Source organism: Rosa rugosa, chromosome 2 (assembly GCF_958449725.1).
Source record: "Rosa rugosa chromosome 2, drRosRugo1.1, whole genome shotgun sequence".
NCBI classification, from domain to species: domain Eukaryota; kingdom Viridiplantae; phylum Streptophyta; class Magnoliopsida; order Rosales; family Rosaceae; genus Rosa; species Rosa rugosa.
The window spans coordinates 54,009,045-54,031,283 of NC_084821.1; the positions used below are offsets into that span (position 1 = coordinate 54,009,045).

The following is a 22,239-nucleotide window of genomic DNA, read 5'->3' on the forward strand; positions in this document are numbered from 1 at the left end:
ACCAACTGGGAAACCGGTTCGCAACTCCATCTCCACCTCCGTTGTCGTCCCCACCAAGCTCAGCCACCTCTCCTCCTCCACCACTCCCACCAGTCAGCCCCGCCACAACTGCAGCTTCCCAACCCAAAACAGCGCGCGTGACGCAGTGCCATCGGCCACCGCAGCTCGACCTGGAGCTTCTCTCCCTCAAGAGCTTTGAGTCCTACTCCTCCCTCAAGGACCTCCTCCCCTCCTCCTCAATCCATTTTCAAAGATTTGTACTATTTTTCTTTGTTACAATATGTCTCTCCACCAATCAATCATCTTTTGAAGCACCTGAAGCACAGTTCTTCCCGGTCAACTTTGTGCTTGCAGCGGAGCCATTCGACTGACCATTCACTGACTGCAAGGTTGGTAAGGTTGGTCCAATCAATTAACACATACATGAATTTCAATACCCAAAAGTTAAATTGTAATGCAATGATTGTAATGTTACCTCAGCTGTGGCTTTGGTCATTTTCAATGATTGAGCAGCCATGTAATTTAGGAATTGGAAGAAAGTTGTCTGCCATAATGGGTGAAGTTTTGCCATCCCCTGGGGAGGAGAGCCGAGGTGAAGCGAACTGGACATCCACCTCATTTCCTGCCCATAGTTTGGTGTGCAGCGAACCGGTTTCCTAGTTGGTTGCGCTGGAAGAGGAGAGCTACTGGGCAGAGAAGAAGGAGATCGGTTTTGGCAGAGAAGAAGACATGGGCGTCATTTGGGTGCCCAGAGAAATTTTCTGGGTGCAGAAAGATTTGATATTTTTTTTTAAATCATGTCACTCAACTTTCATTTGCTTCCGCTGAGGGGTGTCCAAGCATCCACTGGAGTTAACCGGAAGTGGTTGGAAAATGGTCTTTTAGCAGACGTTGCGAATGAGGGAGGAGAATTTGGTGCAGGCGCAGGCGGTTGGTGGTTGGTGGCTATGGCTGACGACGTTGTCAGGTAAGTAAGGAAATGTGGCGGCGGAGCTTGCGGTGGTTTAGCTAGAACAAAATCCTAGACGAAGAAGAAGAAGAAGAAACGAAAAGTAAACAAAATGAATTAACAAAAACTAAAAGGGTAAATTGGTCATTTAACTTTTTTTTTTTTTTTTTTTTTGTCTCCATGTGCTTGCCACGTCAGCAAACAGATGGAGCCGTTAGGGATTTTTGATAGAAGTATCACGTTAATGTCAAAATATGTCTTTAGGTATCACATTGATACTTTTGAGAGTTCGGGTATCAAATTGGCATTGACAGCATAGTTTGGGGACGGTGGCTGAATTTTTCTCTATAATGAAATAGGAGTCCTTTAGGAAATCCAGTACTTTGGTATAAATCAACAAGAGTTTAAATTTCTAGCATAAAATGAGACCAACAAATACATTCATACAATTGGTCTCCAGATATATTCATGGCGCCAAAATAAAATATTACAGAGTTATAGAGGAGCTAAACAAACAGATGGATCTCTGATGGCAGAACACCTTGATACATCTTTAAAGAAGCATTCTACTTTACATTGCATTGTCAACAAAGATATGCTTTTACAACACTGATATAAAGTATCCTTCTAATTCCATCGCCGAACAAATACCTTCTTGATAATTTCAACTTGACAAGTCTTTGAACCCCATTCAAATGTTGAAAATTCATCATATAATTCCTCCTCTGCACCCTCAGAAAGACCAGAAGTATATATAATCATCTTCTGCAAAACTTGACCAGTCTTTAAACAGATATTTTAAAAGCTCCTTCTCATTTTGATATCCAAAAAATCCCTTTCCCTTGAATCCCTTTATGCAGATGGTCTTCAGGTGTGACAGAAAACCGGTGGGCAGAGACTTCGGTGGACTCCAATGCGGCACTTCTATGTAATCGAAACCCCCTTTATATGTAGCCACTAAACGTGATTCATCTTGACCATTAGAGCGAGGATAATCTTTCTCATGTTCCAACACAAGAGATTCTAGATTGGAAGATTTCTCGAGCAACTTGGTTAGCATACTCCATTCAGAATAGTCCTCATCAAGAAGAAGTGTCAACTCGTGCAAATTATCAAAAGCAGCCACAGAACAAACCTTCATGAAAGATCAGTATTAGTCATGAAGAAACTGATGCATAGATGAAACATTTGTTTATGCATTTAAATAATGGGAAAAAGGGGTAATCATAAACAGAAAGTTTGTTACAACAGGAAAAACAGTGAGAATGATAAACAAAACTACAAAAGACAAGATAATACAAAGGAAATGGGATGATGCAAGGGATACAAACCTTTTCAAGCATTTACAATTTTGTATTTTATACTCCCTTTCCATAGCAAAAACCTAATTACTATCTAGTTTTTTTCATTCATTCCATCTATTCAGCTCCCCACTCCCCAATTTGTTTCTTCACCAATGCAACGCTTATCTTGCCTCCTCTTCCAACCACCAGTTTCTTGCCTTCCTATATCCTCTCCGAAAGACGATATATAATGCAATCAACAAGCTAAGTAGTGTTGCTGTATACTTACCTTAGAAAACGGATGTGAAAGACACAGATATTTAACAGTGGAAATTCATGCCAGAAGCTTAGTTGAACGGTTAGCAGATGCATCTTGTTCATCATCATCCTCAAAAACAGACTCGTAGTTAACAAGAATTTTGGCCTCGACTAGGGATTTTGCATTCTCGAAAGTATAATTTGATAAAACACTCTCAGTGACAGTAAACTTTTCAAGCTTCGGGGCATTAATATGAAAAATGTGGGCTTCACGATCAAAATATGCAGGGTCTAGACGTATCCTTAAAGTCTTGAGTTCAGGCAAGTATATATGGAAATTAAAACCATCATCTCCAAAAGATCCACCTATAGTCAAACGTTCAAGCAAAGGGAAGTAAGAAAAATAAAAAAACGAGTCACGATCAGGAAAATAGTCTCTAGGATGATCAAATGTAATATGGAGTCTCTTGAGACTTGTAAAACACTTTGATGCAGGAATAGGAATGTTGATAATAAAATTTGACCGCAGCTTCAAAACCCTTAGAGTGCGTTTGGATGAGAAAATTATAAAATCCGTAGAAATTTATAAATGATGGAATCTTTAACTCCATCAATTTAAAATTTCATTAATTGCAATTTCTATTGTTTGGTTGCATCTATTTAGGATTTGAAATGTGTAATAAATTAAGAAAGTTTAAAACAAATAAAAAGATAAAATAGAAAAAAGTCTTGTTTTGGAAATAAAAATTGAATACTGCAAAAGAATTCGTAAATGACACCTATTTTGGTGGAAATTGAAGTGAGGAATTTAAATAACGAATTCCTTCGTTTTTTTTCCACAAAGAAATTTAAAATTACCAATCTGATAATGCCAAACAAGGGAATTGGTTTTTAGGAATTATGAAATCCTCACTTTCAATTAAATTGCATCATTTTTTTCCTCATCCAAACACACTCTTAGTGTGCTGCAAGTGCTAAGGAGCTCGGGCAACTGGAATATAGATGGAGTGACCCAAATACTTTTTCCCATTGTGGGATGTATATATATTCTCAACACGCCCCTGCACGTGTGGCGAATTTTCAAGCCATACACGTAAACAACTTTGGATGACGTGAAGCCCGTGTGGCTGTGAGACATGCACACGTGGGATAATCTATCTCTGATACCATGATAAAGTAATCTGGGGTTCACATCCAAAACCAATTGGTAATAGATGGAGTGGCCCAAACCCTTATAAACTCATAGAGAAGGTCCCATTTTTCCTATGTGGGATGTATATATTCTCAACAATCCCATTACTACTAGAACAGTTTATCAATGGAAATAGAAATGGATATTGCATTTCTCTGCATATATTAAAGAGTTCAACTTTTGTTCGTTTTGCTCAGTTTTCTAGGTAACCAAACACAGGTGGTAATATAGGAACTCAAAAGCTAAGAAAAACAGTACCTGATTAGGAAACCCAGAGAAATATCAGTCTCAGTGAAAGGAAGAGCACCCTGCAGTCGAGAGGGGGCTGCTTGCTCTCACAATCTTTGCATTTGTCGATCTTCACTTGGTACCTCTTTTTACCTATGCGGGTTTTTCATTTTGGGCTACAGGCCCATAGCCCAGTTTCGTAGTCGGCCCAAAGCCCAGGGTTACTGCTTCCAAAATGCTCTACTCTTTTTTTTTTTTTTTTTTTGAGAATAAGTCTACTCTTTTATTTTATTTTATTTGATGCAAACATTTTTCTATCGGTCTTGGTATGTTGACTTACTTCAAAACCAAGGATAGCATGACTTCGAGAAGACATTTGTTTTGCAATTAATTTTCATCACATTATAAACATACTTTCAAGTTTATGGTAAATAAACAAAAACGATGTTATCTTGTGAAGTAGAACTTAATTATTATCAAGATATAAAGGAGAGTTTTACGGTGCTAGGGTTTGCTCTGCTAGGGTTTCTGGCTAGGGCTTCTTCGCATCTTCTTCTCTTGGCATCCTCCTCTCTTCCACCATGGTTGATCACGTTACCGCTCGTCTGGCAGCCGCTTTGGCGATCTCTGAAGATGGCCGGACATCCTTTGGTCCGGCTGGTGCTGCTGCTGTGTCTTCTCATCACTTCGCGGTGGGGAGACTGCTCTCCGTTACGGCCAAGCGTCGGGCTGATCCCAAGGCTTTCTTGGGGACTATGACCTCCTTATGGGGGCTTGGCAATCGTCTCTCTGCACGAGCAGTCAAGGACCGATTTGTCTTTCAATTTTCAAACCCAGAGGATCGTCAAAGGACGGTTGAGGGAGGGCCGTGGTTTTTTGGAAAGTGGGCGCTGGCTATGGCTGAGTTCGATAGTTTGAAAGATCCGGCGCAAGTGCCGATCTCTTCTTTTCCAGTATGGGTGGAGATTATGGGTCTACCGCCGGCCCTAGTTACTGAGGGCGCTGTGGCGCTCATTGGCGCTACCTTAGGGGAGATCGTGCATCTGGATAAAGCTGGGATTCGTAAGGGCACGACGGCTAGGGTTCGTATCCGTCATGTTTTGTCGTCTCCGGTGAAACAGGTTTTCCCTCCATCCACCTTTGATTTCACCTCTGGGGCATCTGCGACGGTAAGGTTCCGCTATGAGAGGCTCGTTGGATTCTGCCGGGTCTGTGGTATGATGGAACATCAGCGGTCGGGTTGCGGTGGCCCTCCGGCAGCGCTGCAGGTCTCCGTTGGCGCCAACCCTAACCCTAGCTTGGTGGGGTCTGCTGCTCCTAGTCTTGCGGAGGTTTTGGCTCAGTCCACAGCGCCTAATCTGTTTACTTCCGTGGCAAAGTCGACTTCACTCCAACGTTTCTCTGTCTCCGCTCTGGCGGCCCAACTGTCCAAAATCCCATCTCCGGTTCAGGGGGCCAGTGCGCCCATGCAAGCTGCTGTAGTGGTCCCATCTCTCAGTGGGAAGAAGAGAACGGCCTCTACGGCCCTCATGCAATATTCTAAGCGTAAGAAGACAGTTGAGCAGGCTCCTCAGGTGGAGGCCGTTGATCTTGGTTTTGAACCTGAATTGGCCCTGAAGAGTAAGCACGGGGTTATCTTAGTTTCTCCGGCAAAGAAGGTTAAATTGGGACGTCCTCCTGGGCGTAAGAATAATCCAAAACCTGTGGGTTTGAAACCTAAGAAGCTGATTTCTGAGGATCCAAAACCTCGCAGGAAGAGGAGTTTTAAGGCAGTGGACAATCCTTCCTCTGGTGAAGGCAGCTCGGTTTTGGCTGCAGGAACACCCACCCTTACTGATAGGGAGGTTCACATGTCTTCTGGCAAAGGTACTGAGTCTGAGGAATGCACTCCCATGGGTGCCCTCGAATAGGGGAAGTCGATGGGAACATGAATAAATTGGAATGGTCTTTTGTCTTTGGTCGGGGACCATTCTAGTAGTGTCGAACTATGTTTCTACAGCACTTGAGCTTCATCTCATGGATTCATTATGTTTGATTAGTCTAGGTTTGTCTTAGGTTTTTCATTCATGACTCTTTCTGTCGTTGCCCGGAGTCCGGGTGAGTCATCTCTTGTAATGTTTCCTACTTTACTTCAATGGACTGACACCCCCCGTGTTCAAAAAAAAAAAACGATGTTGGTGTGATGAAATTTATCTTCAATATTGCATATTCCCTCTAACCCACAAAAGAAATTTTTGGTAAATCACTAACAGGCTTGGAGAGTTTATATGGACCCAGTCACCCAGAGTCTAGTACTCGGGGTTTTTTTCTTTATATATATTTTTTATTTTTTATTTAAAATCATGTAGCAATCCCAACATGCACTAAGCGCTATACGCGGACTAGCTCCATGCAGACTTTTTTTTTCTTGCATTCCTAGTCCATGCAGTAGTAGACTTCTTTTCTTGCATTCCTTGTAGATCAGTGTGGTACACTTGCCTCCACAAGTCTACCATTATCTGACACCAATCTGAATAATATATAGTGGTTTAGTTAACCAACAACTATATTGGATTTGAGAGGGAAAGGGATTTAGAGTCTGGTCTATCAGTCTATGATACACAAAAGTAACTGCAAAAATGAAAAGAAATTTAGACTAATGTAATATCAGGTGATGAATCAACAGATTTTAAATTGCTAGCATGAAACTCCACCCATGTACAAATCTCTCAAGACAGGATCAAATCGTCGGTAAAGTTATAGAGAAGCCAAACAAACATATTCACCTTTCATAAACAACTTTACACAAGCATCAAAGTTTACATTGCATCATCAACAAAGATGACACTTTTACAACTTATATAACATAATCCTTCAAACACAAAAGCAGCACCTTATTTTACATTGCATCATCAACTAAGATGATGCATCATCAGTTTATGACACACCACATTTTTCACAAACACCATATTTTACATTTTTCACAAGCATCATATTTTACATTGCATCATCAACAAAGACGGTGCTAATACGACTTCATAACAGTTTCCATCTAAAACCGACACCGTCAAACTACCTTCGTGATAACTTCAACTTGACAAGTCTTTGAACCCCATTCAAGCACTGAAAGTTCCTTGTCTAACTTCTTCTCTGCCCCTCTAGAAAGACCTGGAGAATAAATAGTCATTTTCTGCAAAACTTGGCCATTCTTTAACAAGTACTTAATCACTTCCTTCTCGTCTCGATATCCAAAGGATCGGCTTCCCTTGAATCCCTTTATGCAGATGGTCTTGAGGTGTGACAGCAAACAGTTGGGCACAAACTCTGGTGGACTCCAACGCAGCACGTCTGCAAAAACTTCTTTACTTTCTTGACACTCTTCAAGTCTAATAACCAATTCGGAATCTCCACGATAGCAGGGGGGCTCATATCTCTCATGTTCCACCACAAGGGACTCTAGATTAGATAATATCCCCAGCACCTTGGTCAGCAAACTCCACTTAAAATAGTCCATCTCGAGAACCACCTTCAGCTCACGCAGATTATCAAAAGCAGCCACAGAACAAGCCTTCATAAAAGTAAAGTATCAATCAAACGGAAACTCATGCTATACAATTGCAAATCCAACTTCTATCATTTCCAATCATGAATAGAAAAGAAGGGAGGAAAACAAAAACAAAATTGTGAAAAAAGAAAAGAAAATGGGGATGATAAAAGAGAGATCACCCTAACTACCGTCTTCCAACCACATGTTTCTTTAGTTGCTATAATCCTCCCAATCAAACATAATAGATAATCCAAGGGAACAAGTCAACTAGTGTATACTTACCCTAAGGAAAGGAGATGAAATAGCCAAACATTTAACACTGGAAATTCCTGCCAGAAACTCGGTTGCCCGTTTAGGATAGGCACGAACATTGGCTTCGACTAGAGATCTTGTATTCACAAAGGTATAATGTGACAGAAAATCATCTTGGACATCAAGCCTTTCAAGCTTTGGAGCATTAATATAAAAAACGTGTGCTACACGAATATCATTTTCACTCTTTGCATTTATCCTTAAAGTCTTCAATTCAGGCCCAGAGATGATGAAAGTAAAACTTTTGAATCCAAGATATCCATCGATCCACAAGTATTCAAGCACAGGGAACTGAGAAAAATCCATGAAGTCATTTTCCGGATTTAAGAGATCAGGATACATAAATTTAAGATGGAGTTCTTTTAGACTTGGGTAACACCCTGCTTTAGGAATGTTTATTAAAGGATTTGACCACAGCTTCCAAACCATGAGAGTTCCACAAGTCAACAGGCTTTCAGGCAACTCAAACATCTCTTCTCCATGTGGATTGACTGAAAGATCTAGTTCCACCACATTACACTTGACGGCAGTGCTGATCCAATCATCAATATGACAGAAATCCTCAGCTTGACAACCATCGAAATGGAGATGGAATTTTTGAATCGCGGACGAGTTACGAATCTGAAGAGCACGATCAACAAACGCTATGAAATCAGCTGAGGAGGGGAAATCATGATTGTCGAAGTAGAGATTAGGAACATAAGCCCATATGTTCTTCCACCTTTTGGACAAAATGCTGGTACTGACAGCACACTTTCTAAATTCTGGTTGGAGGCAGGACAGAATGTGACATAGAACTGCATCCGGTAATGCACTGATTCTATCTTCAGCTATTGCTGGTCTCTTAGACTCCGAATCCATTTGTACTCTTGATGGTTTAAAAAAAGGGAAAAAAAAAAAATGTCAACTTCCAACTCCTTACAACATGAGGAGCTCCAGAAGCTTCTCTATGAAAATCACACATAGAAACACATGATCTGTTTCAGATACATAGAAACTGAAGCAATGAAGAACACTAAAATACATCTATATTCCACTGTACATTTCAATTAAAAAAAAATGTAGAGCCTCTCAACTTATTTTCAACTAAGGGTCTGTAAAGTATAAACAGCATATCTAGACATTATATCCTATTTTCTCCACAACATTTCATCAATGGAATTATGGAAACAAAAACTAAGAGTACAAATTTACTATTTATCCATACATAAAACGATGAAAAAGAGCTCCACTTGAATTTCCTATTCCTTTTTTTCGTTTTTCTTAGTTTTCTTAGTAACCAAAACAGATAGAAGATGGTAAGGAACTCAAAAGATTAGGAAGCAAAGTACCTGATCAGGGTTTCTGGTTAATCATCCCACAAGAACACAAAATCTGAGTACTGAGAACAAGAAGAGCGCTCTTTATATTCCAAGGCACCGCTTCCACGTGTCTCTGTACTGTAACACCGAACTTCTAACGAATGGGAGCCTTCCAAGCACTGGGTTAAAGTTCCAAAGTTCCCAATTTCCCCTTTTTTTTTGAAATAATTTCCCCTTTTTTTTGTTTTTACTTTGTTTGGCAACAACAATCTTTAACCGCTACCATCCTTCAGGCCATATGGGCCCAAACCCAGTGCAAACAGAAGCCCATATATATTGCCTTTTACATAGGCACGAAAAGAACTGTTCCATTACAAAATAAGAGTTAACTTTTATATTCTTCTTTCATTCATTGATAACACATGCGATAGCATCGCATAAGTATGAGGCTAGTATGGGCCCAAACCTCAGTATTTATTATTGCATGAGTATGAGGCTAGTATGGGCCCAAACCTCAGTATTTATTATCTTTCATAGGTCTTCAAGTCGGACAGATAAGTGTTCCGATTCCAATTCAATCATTTTTGGAATTTTCAGCTTCCAGACTTCTTCCATAATTTTAACTAATTTGGGAAATGAAGCCAACAGATATGCTTCAGCATATACAAATCTGTTCAGATATAAGGGTGGCACTAAAGCAGAATATTCGCAATAAACAAACAGATTCAACTCCGATAAACATCTTTAAACAACCATCATGATCATAGTTTACATTGCATCTTACAACTTTGATAACAGTATGGCTTCATCACGGACACCAACAAGCAATCTCTGTGACGAGCTCAATTTGACAAGTGTTTGAATCCCTTTCAAGAGTTGAAAATTCCTCATGCAACGCCTCTTCTGCACTCCTAGAAAGACCAGGAGAATAAATAGTCATCCTCTGCAAAACTTGGCCATTCTTTAACAAGTACTTAACCACTTCCTTCTCATCTTGATATCCAAAGAATCCCTTTCCCTTGAACCCCTTTATGCAGATGGTCTTGAGGTGTGACAGCAAACAGTTCGGCACAAACTCTGGTGGACTCCAACGCAGCACGTCTGCAAAAACTTCTTTAGCTTCTTTACACTCATCAAGTTCAATCACCAATTCAGAATCTCCATGATGGCAGGGCGTCTCATATCTCTCATGTTCCACCACAAGGGACTCTAGATTAGATAATTTCCCCAGCACCTTGGTCAGTAAACTCCACTTAAAATAGTCCATCTCAAGAACCACCTTCAACTCACGCAAATTATCAAAAGCAGCCGCAGAACAAGCCTTCATAAAAGTAAAGTATTAATCAAACATAAAAATATCAATAGTATTACACTATTCCAATCATGATGGAAAATTGAACAGAAAGGTGGTAGTATATAGTTGGAAGAATATCATGCATTATTTTTTTCTCTTCCAACCACCAGTTTCTTTACATTCTGCAATCCTTTCCACCCAACCTTATATATATATATATATATATATATATATATATATATATATATATATATATATTCCAAGAAACAAGTAGAACTAGTATATAGTTGTATACTTACCACAGAGAAAGAAGATGAAATAGTCAGACATTTAACACTGGAAATTCCAGCCAGAAACTTTCTTGCACGTTTCGCAGAGGAATGAATATTGGCCTCCACTAGGGATGTTGTATTCACAAAGACATAATTTGACAAAAAGTCCTCCTGGACATCAAGCCTTTCAAGCTGTGGGGCATTAATATAAAAATTGTGTACATTATAACGACCATTTTCCTGGGAGAGACTTATCCTTAACGTCTTCAATTCAGGCACAGAAATGATGAAATTAAAACTTTTGATTCCAAGATATCCATTGATCCTCAAATATTCAAGGGCAGGGAACTGAGAAAAATCCATCACATCATTATCTGGATTGAAGAGACTAGGATACATAAACTCAACATCTAAAGACTTGAGACTTGGGTAACACCCTGCTTTAGGAATTTTGATAATGTAATTTGACCAGAGCTTCCAAACCATGAGTGTTTCGCAAGTCAAAAGGCTTTCAGGCAACTCAAACATATCTTCTCTATCTGAATCAACAGAAAGATATAGTTCTATAACCTTACACCTGATGGCACTGCGAATCCAACTACCAATGCGTGGGAAATCCTCAGCTTGACAACCGTTGAAATGAAGATGAAACTTTTGAATGGATAATGAGTCACGAATGAGAAGTGCACGGTCAACAAATGCTATAAAATCAGCAGAGGAGGAGAAATCTTCATAGTTTAAGTAGAGATTGAGAACATAAGGCCATATGTTCTTCCACCTTTTGGACAAAATGCAGGTTCGGACAGCACATTTTCTATATTCCGGTTCAAAGTAGGAAAGTATGTGACATAGAATTGCATCTGGTAATGCACTGATCCTATCTTCAGCTATTGCTTGTCTCTTAGAATCCAAATCCATTTGTACCCTGATGGTTTATAAAAAGGAAAAAACATTGTCAAGTCCCAACTTACAAACTCGAAGATTTCAACTCCATGAAAAGTTCAGAGATAAACACTTGTTTTACTTCAGCTACATAGAAGCTGGAAGCAGTGAAGTACAGGAAAATACATCTATACTCGTTTGAACAATAAAAAGCGCCCAAAAGTTATTTGTAAGAACTATCCATTTAAGGTCTGATGCATCACCAAATGTAAAGGAACGCTTAATTTACAGTCTGATAGGTACAAAAAAAATGCTAATGAAGCACAGGAAATTAAATACATATATATAGTTATATACTCGTCTGAAAAATATAAAACGCCCAAAAATTAATTGTAAGACCTCTCCATAATCACAAAATGTAAATATAATATCAATCTCACCAAATGTATCTTCACATATCTAGACATTATTCTCTCTGCAACAGTTCATCAATGGTAACAAACACTAAGATTACAATTTCATACATAATGATGAAAAAGAATTCAACTTGAATTTCCCATTCCTTTATCGTTTTGCACAGTTTTTTTTTTTTTTTTTTGGTAATCAAATACATAGATGCATAGATGCATAGTTGTCAAAAAAAAAAAATACATAGATGCATGCTAAGGAACTCAAAACAAAAGGAAGACAAGAACCTGATTAATGTGACCCAGAAGAACTCAAAGACCGAGTGTTAGTGAATCATGAGAGCTCTGATCCTCTGAAAATTAAGTGAAATTGTGAAGTAGAAGAAGAGCGAGCTCTATAGTCTAAACTGCAGCGCTTACACGTGTCTATGCGACTGTAACACCGAACATCTGGCGAATGAGAGTCCTCCAGGGCACTGGGTTAATATTCCAAAGTTTCTGCCTCTTTACCTCTTATTTTATTTCGTACTCATCTTTACCCCCGCTATAACCGCTAGCTATGCTTTTACTTTGGCGCCAAAGTGGTGTAATAGAAGAACTGGACTCTCATACTATGCTGTAAAAAAAAAAACTGTAATTTAATTTTATGTTTAGCCATACATTGTCATTCAAAGTGACATAATACTCTTTATTTTAACAAAAACTTGACGTAAGATACCCAAGTAAATTGACGATATATGAATTAATGTGGTTACCAAATTCTTTTACACTCGGCAGCAATGTCTTCATCTCAAGAAAGAGAACGGATCTCTCTGGCGGCGGCAAACCCTAGCTTTAGGGTTTGGCTCGTCGCGAACCTTGGCCTCCGATGAGTCTCCTTCTCCTCGTGAAGCCTGTCTATCGCCCTCCTCGAGGTCGTGCTTCCCCTCTGTTCAACCTGTGGGTTGTGGAATCCGTTTTTTGGAGTGCTTCTCGGACTTTTGTGGTGCTAACAGGAAGTCTTTTCTAGAGTCCGATTGCTTGAGAGATATTCGCTGGAGGAGAGCTTTCTCCAGAATGGATTTGTGGGCAGCAATTCGAATTTGGGATCCTGGATCTATTTATTCTTTTTCGCAGGGGATGAGATGTTACTGTGATGGTGGCCGGGCAGGCTTGGCGGTGGTTGCCGGTGACAGAGGAGGTTGGGATGCAATCCGATTTGGGAGGTTGAAGGCATCCGGAGGTGATTGCTAGCTGGGTCCGATCTGGTTTCCTAGGTCGGTCTGGGCTGGTGGTTCTCTGCAGATGGCTTCTATCATACTAGGTTCGCAGGCCTCTCCTTCTTCTAGTGGTGGTCAATCCTGGTGTTCTGGTGGTCTGGCAGCAAGGTACGGGTGGCGCCGGTGGAGTCCACCGTTGCTGGGTTTCTCCCTCCGGTTTGCTTTCTTCTCTCAGGCGAAGGCAGCACTACGTTTTGCTTCCGGAGGAGATGGCAGCGTGGCAGTCCGATCCGGGGGGATGCCCAGTCACCTGGGTGTCCAGAGTAGTCTCAACTGGGCCTGTTCTTGGGTTTCCAATAGGTTGGGTGCCCAGAGCTGCTCTGATTGGGATTGGGCTTTTGTTGATTCCGAGGCATCCGCTTCGAACTCTGTTTCGGGGCGAATTTGGATCCGTATTTGGGACCCGGGTGACACACAAATCAGAATCTTGGATCCAAGACAACTACTCATATTGATTTGGTATTGGTTCTGGTTCTTAGGAGTTCGATTGCTAATTTTCGAGTTTCTGACACCCTCGGTTACTTTCGAACTCCTGGTGAGCGAATCACCTCTCCTAGGTGATCATATCACCGGTCTCGGTTACGGTTACGGTTACGGTTACTGTTACATTTACACTGCTCTCGTGACATATGCAGTGCAGCGATGTCGTTCGGCATCAAGTCACATCCTGGTTACCTTTCATTCTAGATGCGTCTGTGCATCTTGTTATCCTTTATTGTTTTTCTTCATTTTAGATGCGTTTGTGCATCTTGTTATGCTTTTTTATTTTCTTTCGATGCTTTTGCATCGCTCCATGTACTCCGTAGTTTGCATTTAATATAGTCTGTCGTCTTTCCTCTCAAAAAAAAGAAAGAGAACGGAATTTTAAACAACTTTCTAACCTTATGAATGACAGAATGAAACTGTGAGCCTTGGACAAGTCGGACTGCATTTCAAAATCTGAACATTACCGCAGGTAATGACTTATGATCCAGCAGTTGCCCCGCTCATCATGACAATTACACAAGTATTCTTCACAATACACATGATGGAACAGCAAATCATGAAAACCAGGACCAGGCCCTTTCAAGTTAACAGCGGATCATGAATACAGAGATGTAATATTTTTAACAAGCAAGACTGATAGTTCAGCTTTTATTTGTGTTCTTTTAACTCCATTCAATTCATAGGGATGAACATGGCAAGAGTGCAGATGTACTTTTTCATCTCTTCCGCGCCATAGAAATTATAACAGGACACCAAATATCCAATCCCCATAGATTTGAGAAACTAGAGACTTGATAAGAAAATACGATATGAAAAGCGTTCAGGTAGACTAAATTCATTCTGTGAACAGAGTGTGCTTTTAATACCTTGAAAGCTAGGAGTGCACACAACAAAAATTCCTTCAAGACATTAAAATGCATCCTACATAAATTCAACTATACTAGTTCTTGAACCCCTTGGAACCATTAAAAACTCCTTGTAAATCTTCTCTTTTTCATTAACATCAAGATGATCCATAGATATAGTCATCTTATTCAAAACTTTACCATACTTCAGCAAGTACTTTGCCACTTCCAACTCATCACGTTCTCCCATGAATCCCCTTATGGAGACAATCTTGAGGTGTAACAAACAACATTTAGGCACACAATCTGGAGGATTCCATTGATGCTCTGACCCTTGTTCATTCACTGAGCCTTCTTCATGATCTGACCTTCGTTCATTCTCTGAACCCTCTTCATGCTCAGAGCCCTCTTCACTCTCGGAGTCTTCTTCATACAGTGATCCTTCGTCATTATCAGAGTCTTCTTGAGGACAACCGTCGACCTACCAATTATATCAAAGATGAGTCAAATGATAATCGTGATGAACTGCATTATAGTTTCATATAGCACAATTAGAAATACATCTCACTTCACATTCTAAGACAAGAGACTCCAGGATAGGTGATCTTTTGAGTAACTTTGTAAGCAACTCCCAGCAAAAGCAATCTTGAATCACCAACTTCAACCGTCTCAAATTTTCATAAGCAGGCAGAGAACCAACCTTTTGTGAAATATGAAGAAACAAACAGACGATCATGTAAAAATCAAAGATATGCTTATGCATAATCTCAAATCATAATATATGACAAGATGAATAGAAGAGGGTAAAAGAGTACAAAATGGGGAGATAGAAGAGATATCTTTCCCTCATGAAGTCTATGACTCCCTTCTGTTTTGTATGTATCAGTGAATAAAGAATCTTCCGAGTTAATTACATTCCTATAAATTCAGCTTTACCCTTCCAAACCAAGAATTGGTCACAAGTGATTTTTTAAATTTTATTTTTTATAGGAAACATAATTTTATTACGGGGAGAATGTACAGCACAGTGGATAAGAAATCGCAATAAAAAAAAAAAATAAAAAAAATAAAAAAAAAAAAAAAGACATCGAGAAGTGATAGCAAAGGCAACAGAACAAATTAATAGAGACATCACACAACAACAGCACTCAAATTAGAGAAAATGTACAAGTTGATTTATTTCATTCCATTACTCCCTCCATCTCTAAAGGGATTGGATCATGAGAATGATTGTTGCACACATGTACAGCCCTCCACTCTATTTTTCCAAAGAATATGTATCCTATAATCTTCCCTACCAAACTCTCTGTGTGTGTGTTGTGGGGGGTGGGGCGGCGTGGCATGGGAGAACTCAGGCTACACTTACCTCAAAACAATGAGCTGAAAGACATAAATCTGTAACACTGGATATTCCTGCCAAAAGTGATTTCACACGGTAAAAACTAGGCTGTCCATTTGAACAATGCTGAGGTAGACAAATACTGGCTTTGACTAGGGATTTTGCTTTCCCCCAACAATATGTTGACGAAAACTCCTCTGTCACATCAAGATTTTCAAGCTTTGGGCAATTAATAAAATAGCTGCTGGCACCATTATCATCACCATCTTTATCAAACCATATTCTTAACGTCTTCAGTGAAGGGACAGAAATGTTTAAATTCAAGGAAACACCGTATAGAAGAAGACCATCCACAGTCAAATCTTCAAGTATCGGACAGTTGGAGAAAAGCTCACGCATTGATTCAATAACATTTGAATAAAATGTAACATGGAGGAACTTCAGACTCGGGAAACACCCTGATGCAGGAATATTGGTAATAAATTGTGATCTCAACCTCAAGATTACCAGTGTTTTACACATGAAGAGGCTTTTAGGCAACTCAACAAGCTTGGATAGAAATGGATGCCCAGCTAAGAGATCAAGTTCAACAACGTTGCGCCTAATGGCAGTGTTGATCCAAGCATTAATACGAGAGTGGTCCACATCCTTGCCCTTCATATAAAGCCGAAATTTTTTGATGTTTGATGAGTGACGGAAGAGAAGTACAGAATCAACAAATGCCCAAAATTTATCAGGGTCATGAAAACTTGTCTGGTCAAAATCTAAGGTGGGAACAGACGCCCATATGTTCTTCCATCTTGTAGACAGAACACAGGTCCTCACAGCATCTTGTGTTTCAACAAACGAAAGTATGTGCCAAAGAAGTGCATCTGGTAACCCACTGATCCTATCTGGAACTCTCAACTGACGCTTTGATTTCGAATTCATTTGTCCTGATGCTCAAACACATACATGGCCAAATTGCAAGCACAGTTGTAAGCTTGGTAGCTCTAAGCTTTGATATGTAAAATTAAAATTAAATTGTAACAGATGAACATACAATTCAAGGAAAAGGGAACTGCTGTCTTGAATTTTCAATTCCAAATTTTCCAAATGAAGAAAGGGCACCATACTACTCAAGAACAGTTTTTGACAAAGGAAACAGACAAAGCCGGAATTAAAACGTGTATATTTGCTGAACCCTGAACTGATACAGAAACTATATTTTCTCTAGAAATCGAAATCATATATTCTTCGGAGGTAAACAATACAAAAGGTAAATACTGCATGTTTTAAACTGGTTAAATTGAAAACCATTATCTACCAACCAAAAAAAAAAAAAAAAAAATTCATGCATTTTCTTTAGGAACACAAGGGAGAGAACTGCAATATATGTTCCTATTTTGCTCAATGTTCATGGTAAACAAACAAAGTATAAGGAAGAAAAGTACCTTGTGAGGTCACCCAGAAAAATAATAGTGTCAGTGAACAGTAGGGTGTGATCAGCTCGGCTGCTAAGAAAAGAAATGGAGGAGAGAGAACCCTTTGTTTAGGAGGAAGACAAGAAGAGCCTTCGGCGCTTTCCCCAATGAAACTTTCATTGTTTGTTTTGGGCTTTTAGATTTGGGCCTCTTATTATTACTGTGGTGTGGGGATGGAGCCTAGATTTAAGTTTGCCTCTTATTTTTCTCTGATGATCAACTCTCAATTGGGATGAATTCCCTTGGGCATCTGCTAAAAATGTGGGAAAAGCTTCTGTGGCTGAAGGTCTTTGAGAAGGTATTAGAAAAGGTTTGGTGCGCGGCTTCTTGCATTCAAGTGGAAAGTGATCCAAAATTATTGATGGGTTGCATTAAGGGCATAATTCAAGTGCTTGGAGGATAAAGTCTCTTGTTCAAGAAATCATTTGGCTAGCTCGGTAGTTTCATTAAGTTAACTTCAAGCATGTTTTCAGAGACGCAAACTTCTTGGCAGATGCTGTTGTAGAATCGAGTCATCATCTTAACCTCGCCTTGTGGGAATTGGCTCTTCCTTTGTCGACTGCAAATGCTCTTAGGTTTGATCAGTTGGGAAGTGGTTGATGCAGGGGTTTTTTCCCTTTAGTTCTAAGTTCTTTTGGTCACACACCCACACTCATGGCAGAGGCATTCATTTGCTACAATGCGAAACATGACGTCAGGCCAAGATGGTGTTGGAAAGCATAGCAGAGCTGTCAATATCATTATGCATTCATTTGTCTCATTCGGCTCTATTACATAGGAGGATAGTTTTCCTTTTTTATCTCCTTGCGACCCTGTTTTATGGAGACTCTTTTTAGTGTAATCATTGTATATAATATTTATTGCACACTGATGAATAGATTGATTCATTCCAGCAAACTCTCTTTTCCATTCCCTGTTTTCATGGTATCAGAGCAGCACTAAGATCCTGACCCTTCTCCAATCTCTTGTGTAACACCTTCTCTCATTTACAGCCATCATGGCCATTGATGATATTCCTCCACCACCTTCTGGTTCCGGCAAATCAGTTGCCACCTCTGATCCATCTAAGTCAGAGACTGCATTAGATTTTTCAAAATCTGACATCTCAAATCCTTATTTTACTCATCACTCAGATCATGATTAGTTCTAGTCTCCAAATCCTTGAATGGAGACAACTACTCAGGTTGGAAAAGGGCTATGACCCTAGCTTTATACTCCAAGAACAAGTTCGGATTTGTCAACGACTCAATCAACGCTCCTTTAGAAGAAGTTGATCTTGAAGGTTATGCGACTTGGTCGTGGTGTAACGACATGGTCCACTCCTGGATAGTCAATACTCTTAATCTAGAAATTGCAGACAGTGTTATCTATTACTCTACTGCTCATGAAGTTGGGAGGACCTTCGTGAGCGACTCTCTCAAAGCAATGCACCTCGCATCTTTGAGATTCAACTAGATATTGCTTGTCTTCGACAAGAGCGACTCTCTATCTTAGCCTACTATACAAAATTGAAAAGCTTATGGGATGAATTATCCATATATTAAGACGCAGCACATGAAGCACAGGTAGATCAACAGACATTGATGCAATTCTTAATGGGTTTGAATGAGACTTACAGTGCAACTCGCGGACAAATTCTTCTCATGAATCCTCTTCCAAGTGTTCGTCAAGCATATGCTGTTGTCTCTCAAGAAGAAAAACAACGACTTCTCAGTGTTTCACAGACCTCAGTGGAATCCGGCTCTAGTGCAGCCATGGTAGTAAGAACAATAACAAGCACAATTCCAGTTCGGCTAGAGGAGGAAAAATGACATCAGGCCAAGATGGTGTTTTCTCGTAGTGCACCCGGAAAAATGTTTCCAGCTTAGTGGAGATCGTACGGTAAATTATTTAACGATCTCGATAAACGTCAAGGTGCTCGAGAAAATTTTCAGAAATTTTCACCAAGTGAAATCCTTAACTTAGGAGTTGGATAATAAAGTACACTACACGACAAGTTCGTGAAAATTTTCGAAGAATTATTCGGATACCCGGGCTATGTATCGTGGCTGTTCGAAGTTTTGAGATTTTGGAAATTAATTCAAGAAATAGAAAACAAGTGGACCGATCCTAGCCCTCCTCCACTGCTTCATCATGGCCGTCCATTATTAGTTGGACCATTATAGGTTTGTGAACAGTGGGAAGACCCAGGAAAGTTCGAGAGAGAGGGAGGGAAAGAGCTGGGAGCTCTCTGACCCGGACACAGCCGCGACCCTAGAGAGAAACCCGATCGGAGTGACACCGTCCGGCCACCCCACGACGGCGCACAGGCACCATTCCCTTCGCCTCTGCGTCGCCTACCTCCCTGCATCCTCAGATCGTCCATGCATCGACGGTGAACGGAGAAGCAACGATTGGAAGCTCCGAGACTTCTCCGGCAACCTCTGCAATTACCAACGCCTCCGGCCACCGTCTGGGCCGTCTGGAGTATGAAACCTCCTCTCCTCGTCATGTTCTTCAAGTCTGTTCAATTAGTTTTCGAATTGGGTTCAGTTTTGACGATTTGAGTTTCTGGGTTCCTCTCGGTCGATCTCCATGCCGTCACCGACGCAAGCAGCTGTCCTACCCTTCGTGGTTCGTCTTCAACAGCAAGTCTGGCTCTAGAGCTCGAAGGAGTAATTGTTCCATCCCAATTTGCTAGTAGGGTTGAGTTGATTAGACTGGAACTTACAAGGTTTGGAAGATAGTTGAGAGAAGTGGGAGAATCCTGGTTGCCGTGTTCTTCGTCAGTAGCATTGCTCCTGCGAATTATACCATTGAAGGTAAAAACTTGAAGTTCTGTTCTTTGGCACTTTTGGACAGATTGGATGGATTTTGGTGTTTCGATTCGAATGGATTGTGATTTCCGAGCTTGTACTATGGCAGTGTGTAAAATGGTGATTTTGTTAGTTTTGTGTTCCAGATTAGTATCAGAGCCGTCTCAAAAGTTTTAGAGGCCCTGTGCGAAATTAAAAATAGGGCCCACTTTTTGCAGTTTTATATGTATATATTATTGAAAATTTTTGTTATATAGAGAAAATATTATACAAGATTATTTTTTAGATTGAAAAATCTTCAGTTGACCAAAAAAAAAAGATTGAAAAATCTTTTATCATTTTTCAGAGAGAAAGAGAACTAAAGCTTTGTTACAAAAATTTCATTAAAAGAATCAACATTACAATTGAATTATTAAAGAAGATAAATAAGATACTACCCAAAAAACATAAAAAAATTGTAAAGAATTCAAAGGATCAAAGATAAATATAGGGGCCCTACTGCAGTATCCACCAAAGAAATAAAACCAGGAAAATAGAGGAGGGAGAGGGGGGAAGGAAAAAAGAAAAGCAAGAGACATACAATGGTGAGAGTCGAACACCTAAAGAGGAAGGAAAAGAAAAGCTCAGTTCAGTGCCAACTGAACTACAACAGACTTATGTCATGAGGCCCTTTTATATATATCTTATACGTCTCAGAACTTAAAATAGGGCCCCAAAATTTGGGGGCCCTGTTCCGTCGCTCATGTCGCACTTGCTCTAAGCCGGCTCTAATTAGTATTTGGTATTAGTTTTGAATTGAAATTAGGTGGTGGATTGAGGTTGTTTATGGTTTTGCAAGTTAGTGCCTTGCTAGGGTGGCTAGGGCAGGTTATTCGAGATGGTTGTAAAAAGTTTTAAAAATTGGTCGAGTTGATCTTGGGTGTCCTTAGAGCAAGTTCACCCGTTGGGTCACCGGGTCACCAGGTCACCCACTATTCACTACTTTTTAGTGTTGATTTCACTCTCTGGGTCACGAGCACAGTGTATTTCGTGCCCTGGGTCACGGGCACAGTGTATTTCGTGACCTAGAGAATGAAAATATACACTAAAAAGTAGTGAATAGTAGGTGACCCGGTGACCCAACGGGTGAACTTGCTCTTAGTGGTTTTGGGCACACCTTGAGTGAAAATTGGAATGAACTGGGTGTCCATAGTAAATTCCGTTGAATTACTACTATGCGACAAAATTTTTAAGTAGTTTGAGATCTTTTGTTGGTGAAGTTGTTATTGGTTTGCTTGTGTATTTGCGGTTTGATAATAAGTAAAGAAAAGATTTTAAATATATATTGGGTGGCCTTAGTAAACCGGGTGCACTCAATATATGTTTGGTCGATATCGAAATTTCAAGTAAATGTTTGATAATTTAAGTTAATTATCGAACCTGTCTCGAGTGGTCAAACGTGGTCAAATTGGTCAACTCCTGGTCAAACCAGGAAAACTTGATTGTATGATTTGTAATCGTCGAGATTTCAATTATTAGTTCATTGAGACATTAACTATCGAAATGTCGGAACTTAGGACTCAAGTTATCCGAGGAACAGAAGGTTCGCGACTCTCGGAGTATGTGAGAGAAAGCATCGAAATCCAGGTAGGGATTCAGGACTCTCCTTGGTTAGTTGTTTTCTTGTATATTGTGTTAAAATGATGCATGTTTGGTGGTATGGTTTGGTTATGTTAAAATGCAATGCATACTAACCAAATCGTGAGAAATGTGATGGCTTGAGAGCGAAAGGGGCACTGACTTCTTTGGGTTCGATTCCCTAAACCTCCGGAGGGTTAGCTATGCCGGTCGTCCGAGTATCTGTAATAACGGACTCGATACGTGTGCATAGCCAGGTAGCGGATGCTCTCGCTACGCTTACCTGATGATAAAGTAAATTGAGGTAAGGTCGTGTAGTGGGTCTATGAGATCGGCCATCGGGTAAGATTTAGCGCGCGTATTCAATTGAGTATCATGCATCGATTTTCTAGTCAGAAAGCATTTTTATAAATTTTGTCGTTCCTTTAATTATTTGGTTCAAGCATGTTTTTATACTGGAGCTCCAAACATTTATCTGTTGATTTTCAAACCTAGTCGAGTTAGAGTTCCTGTTTAGCAGCGAGGACGAAA

At 40.0% G+C, this 22,239-nt stretch overlaps 3 protein-coding genes across 6 annotated transcripts; all 3 read right to left on the bottom strand.

Moving 5' to 3' along the window:
* Window positions 1–6,655: 6,655 nt before the first annotated feature.
* LOC133728412 (putative F-box/FBD/LRR-repeat protein At4g13965) lies at window positions 6,656–9,204 on the bottom strand. Of its 3 annotated transcripts, none has more exons than XM_062155830.1 (3): window positions 9,080–9,204; window positions 7,719–8,616; window positions 6,656–7,457 (listed from the first exon to the last, which is right to left on the bottom strand). In XM_062155830.1, exons 2-3 carry the CDS (start codon window positions 8,607–8,609, stop codon window positions 6,957–6,959), a joined length of 1,392 nt encoding a protein of 463 aa, XP_062011814.1. In that variant the 5' UTR covers window positions 8,610–8,616; window positions 9,080–9,204; the 3' UTR covers window positions 6,656–6,956. The 3 variants fall into 3 exon arrangements, with proteins under 3 accessions (XP_062011814.1, XP_062011815.1, XP_062011813.1); XM_062155831.1 differs by having other exon boundaries at window positions 7,719–8,690; window positions 9,080–9,110; XM_062155829.1 differs by having other exon boundaries at window positions 7,719–8,695; window positions 9,080–9,110.
* Window positions 9,205–9,821: 617 nt separating this feature from the next.
* LOC133728410 (putative F-box/FBD/LRR-repeat protein At4g13965) lies at window positions 9,822–12,353 on the bottom strand. Its single transcript, XM_062155827.1, has 2 exons — window positions 10,643–12,353; window positions 9,822–10,370 (listed from the first exon to the last, which is right to left on the bottom strand). Exons 1-2 carry the CDS (start codon window positions 11,531–11,533, stop codon window positions 9,858–9,860), a joined length of 1,404 nt encoding a protein of 467 aa, XP_062011811.1. The 5' UTR covers window positions 11,534–12,353; the 3' UTR covers window positions 9,822–9,857.
* Window positions 12,354–14,388: 2,035 nt separating this feature from the next.
* LOC133728407 (F-box/LRR-repeat protein At4g14103-like) lies at window positions 14,389–17,586 on the bottom strand. Of its 2 annotated transcripts, XM_062155822.1 has the most exons (4): window positions 17,267–17,586; window positions 15,861–16,768; window positions 15,063–15,194; window positions 14,389–14,975 (listed from the first exon to the last, which is right to left on the bottom strand). In XM_062155822.1, the coding sequence occupies exons 2-4, from the start codon at window positions 16,761–16,763 to the stop codon at window positions 14,571–14,573; spliced, it is 1,440 nt and encodes a 479-aa protein (XP_062011806.1). In that variant the 5' UTR covers window positions 16,764–16,768; window positions 17,267–17,586; the 3' UTR covers window positions 14,389–14,570. The 2 variants fall into 2 exon arrangements, with proteins under 2 accessions (XP_062011806.1, XP_062011805.1); XM_062155821.1 differs by lacking the exon at window positions 17,267–17,586 and having other exon boundaries at window positions 15,861–16,892.
* Between the last annotated feature and the right edge of the window lie 4,653 nt (window positions 17,587–22,239).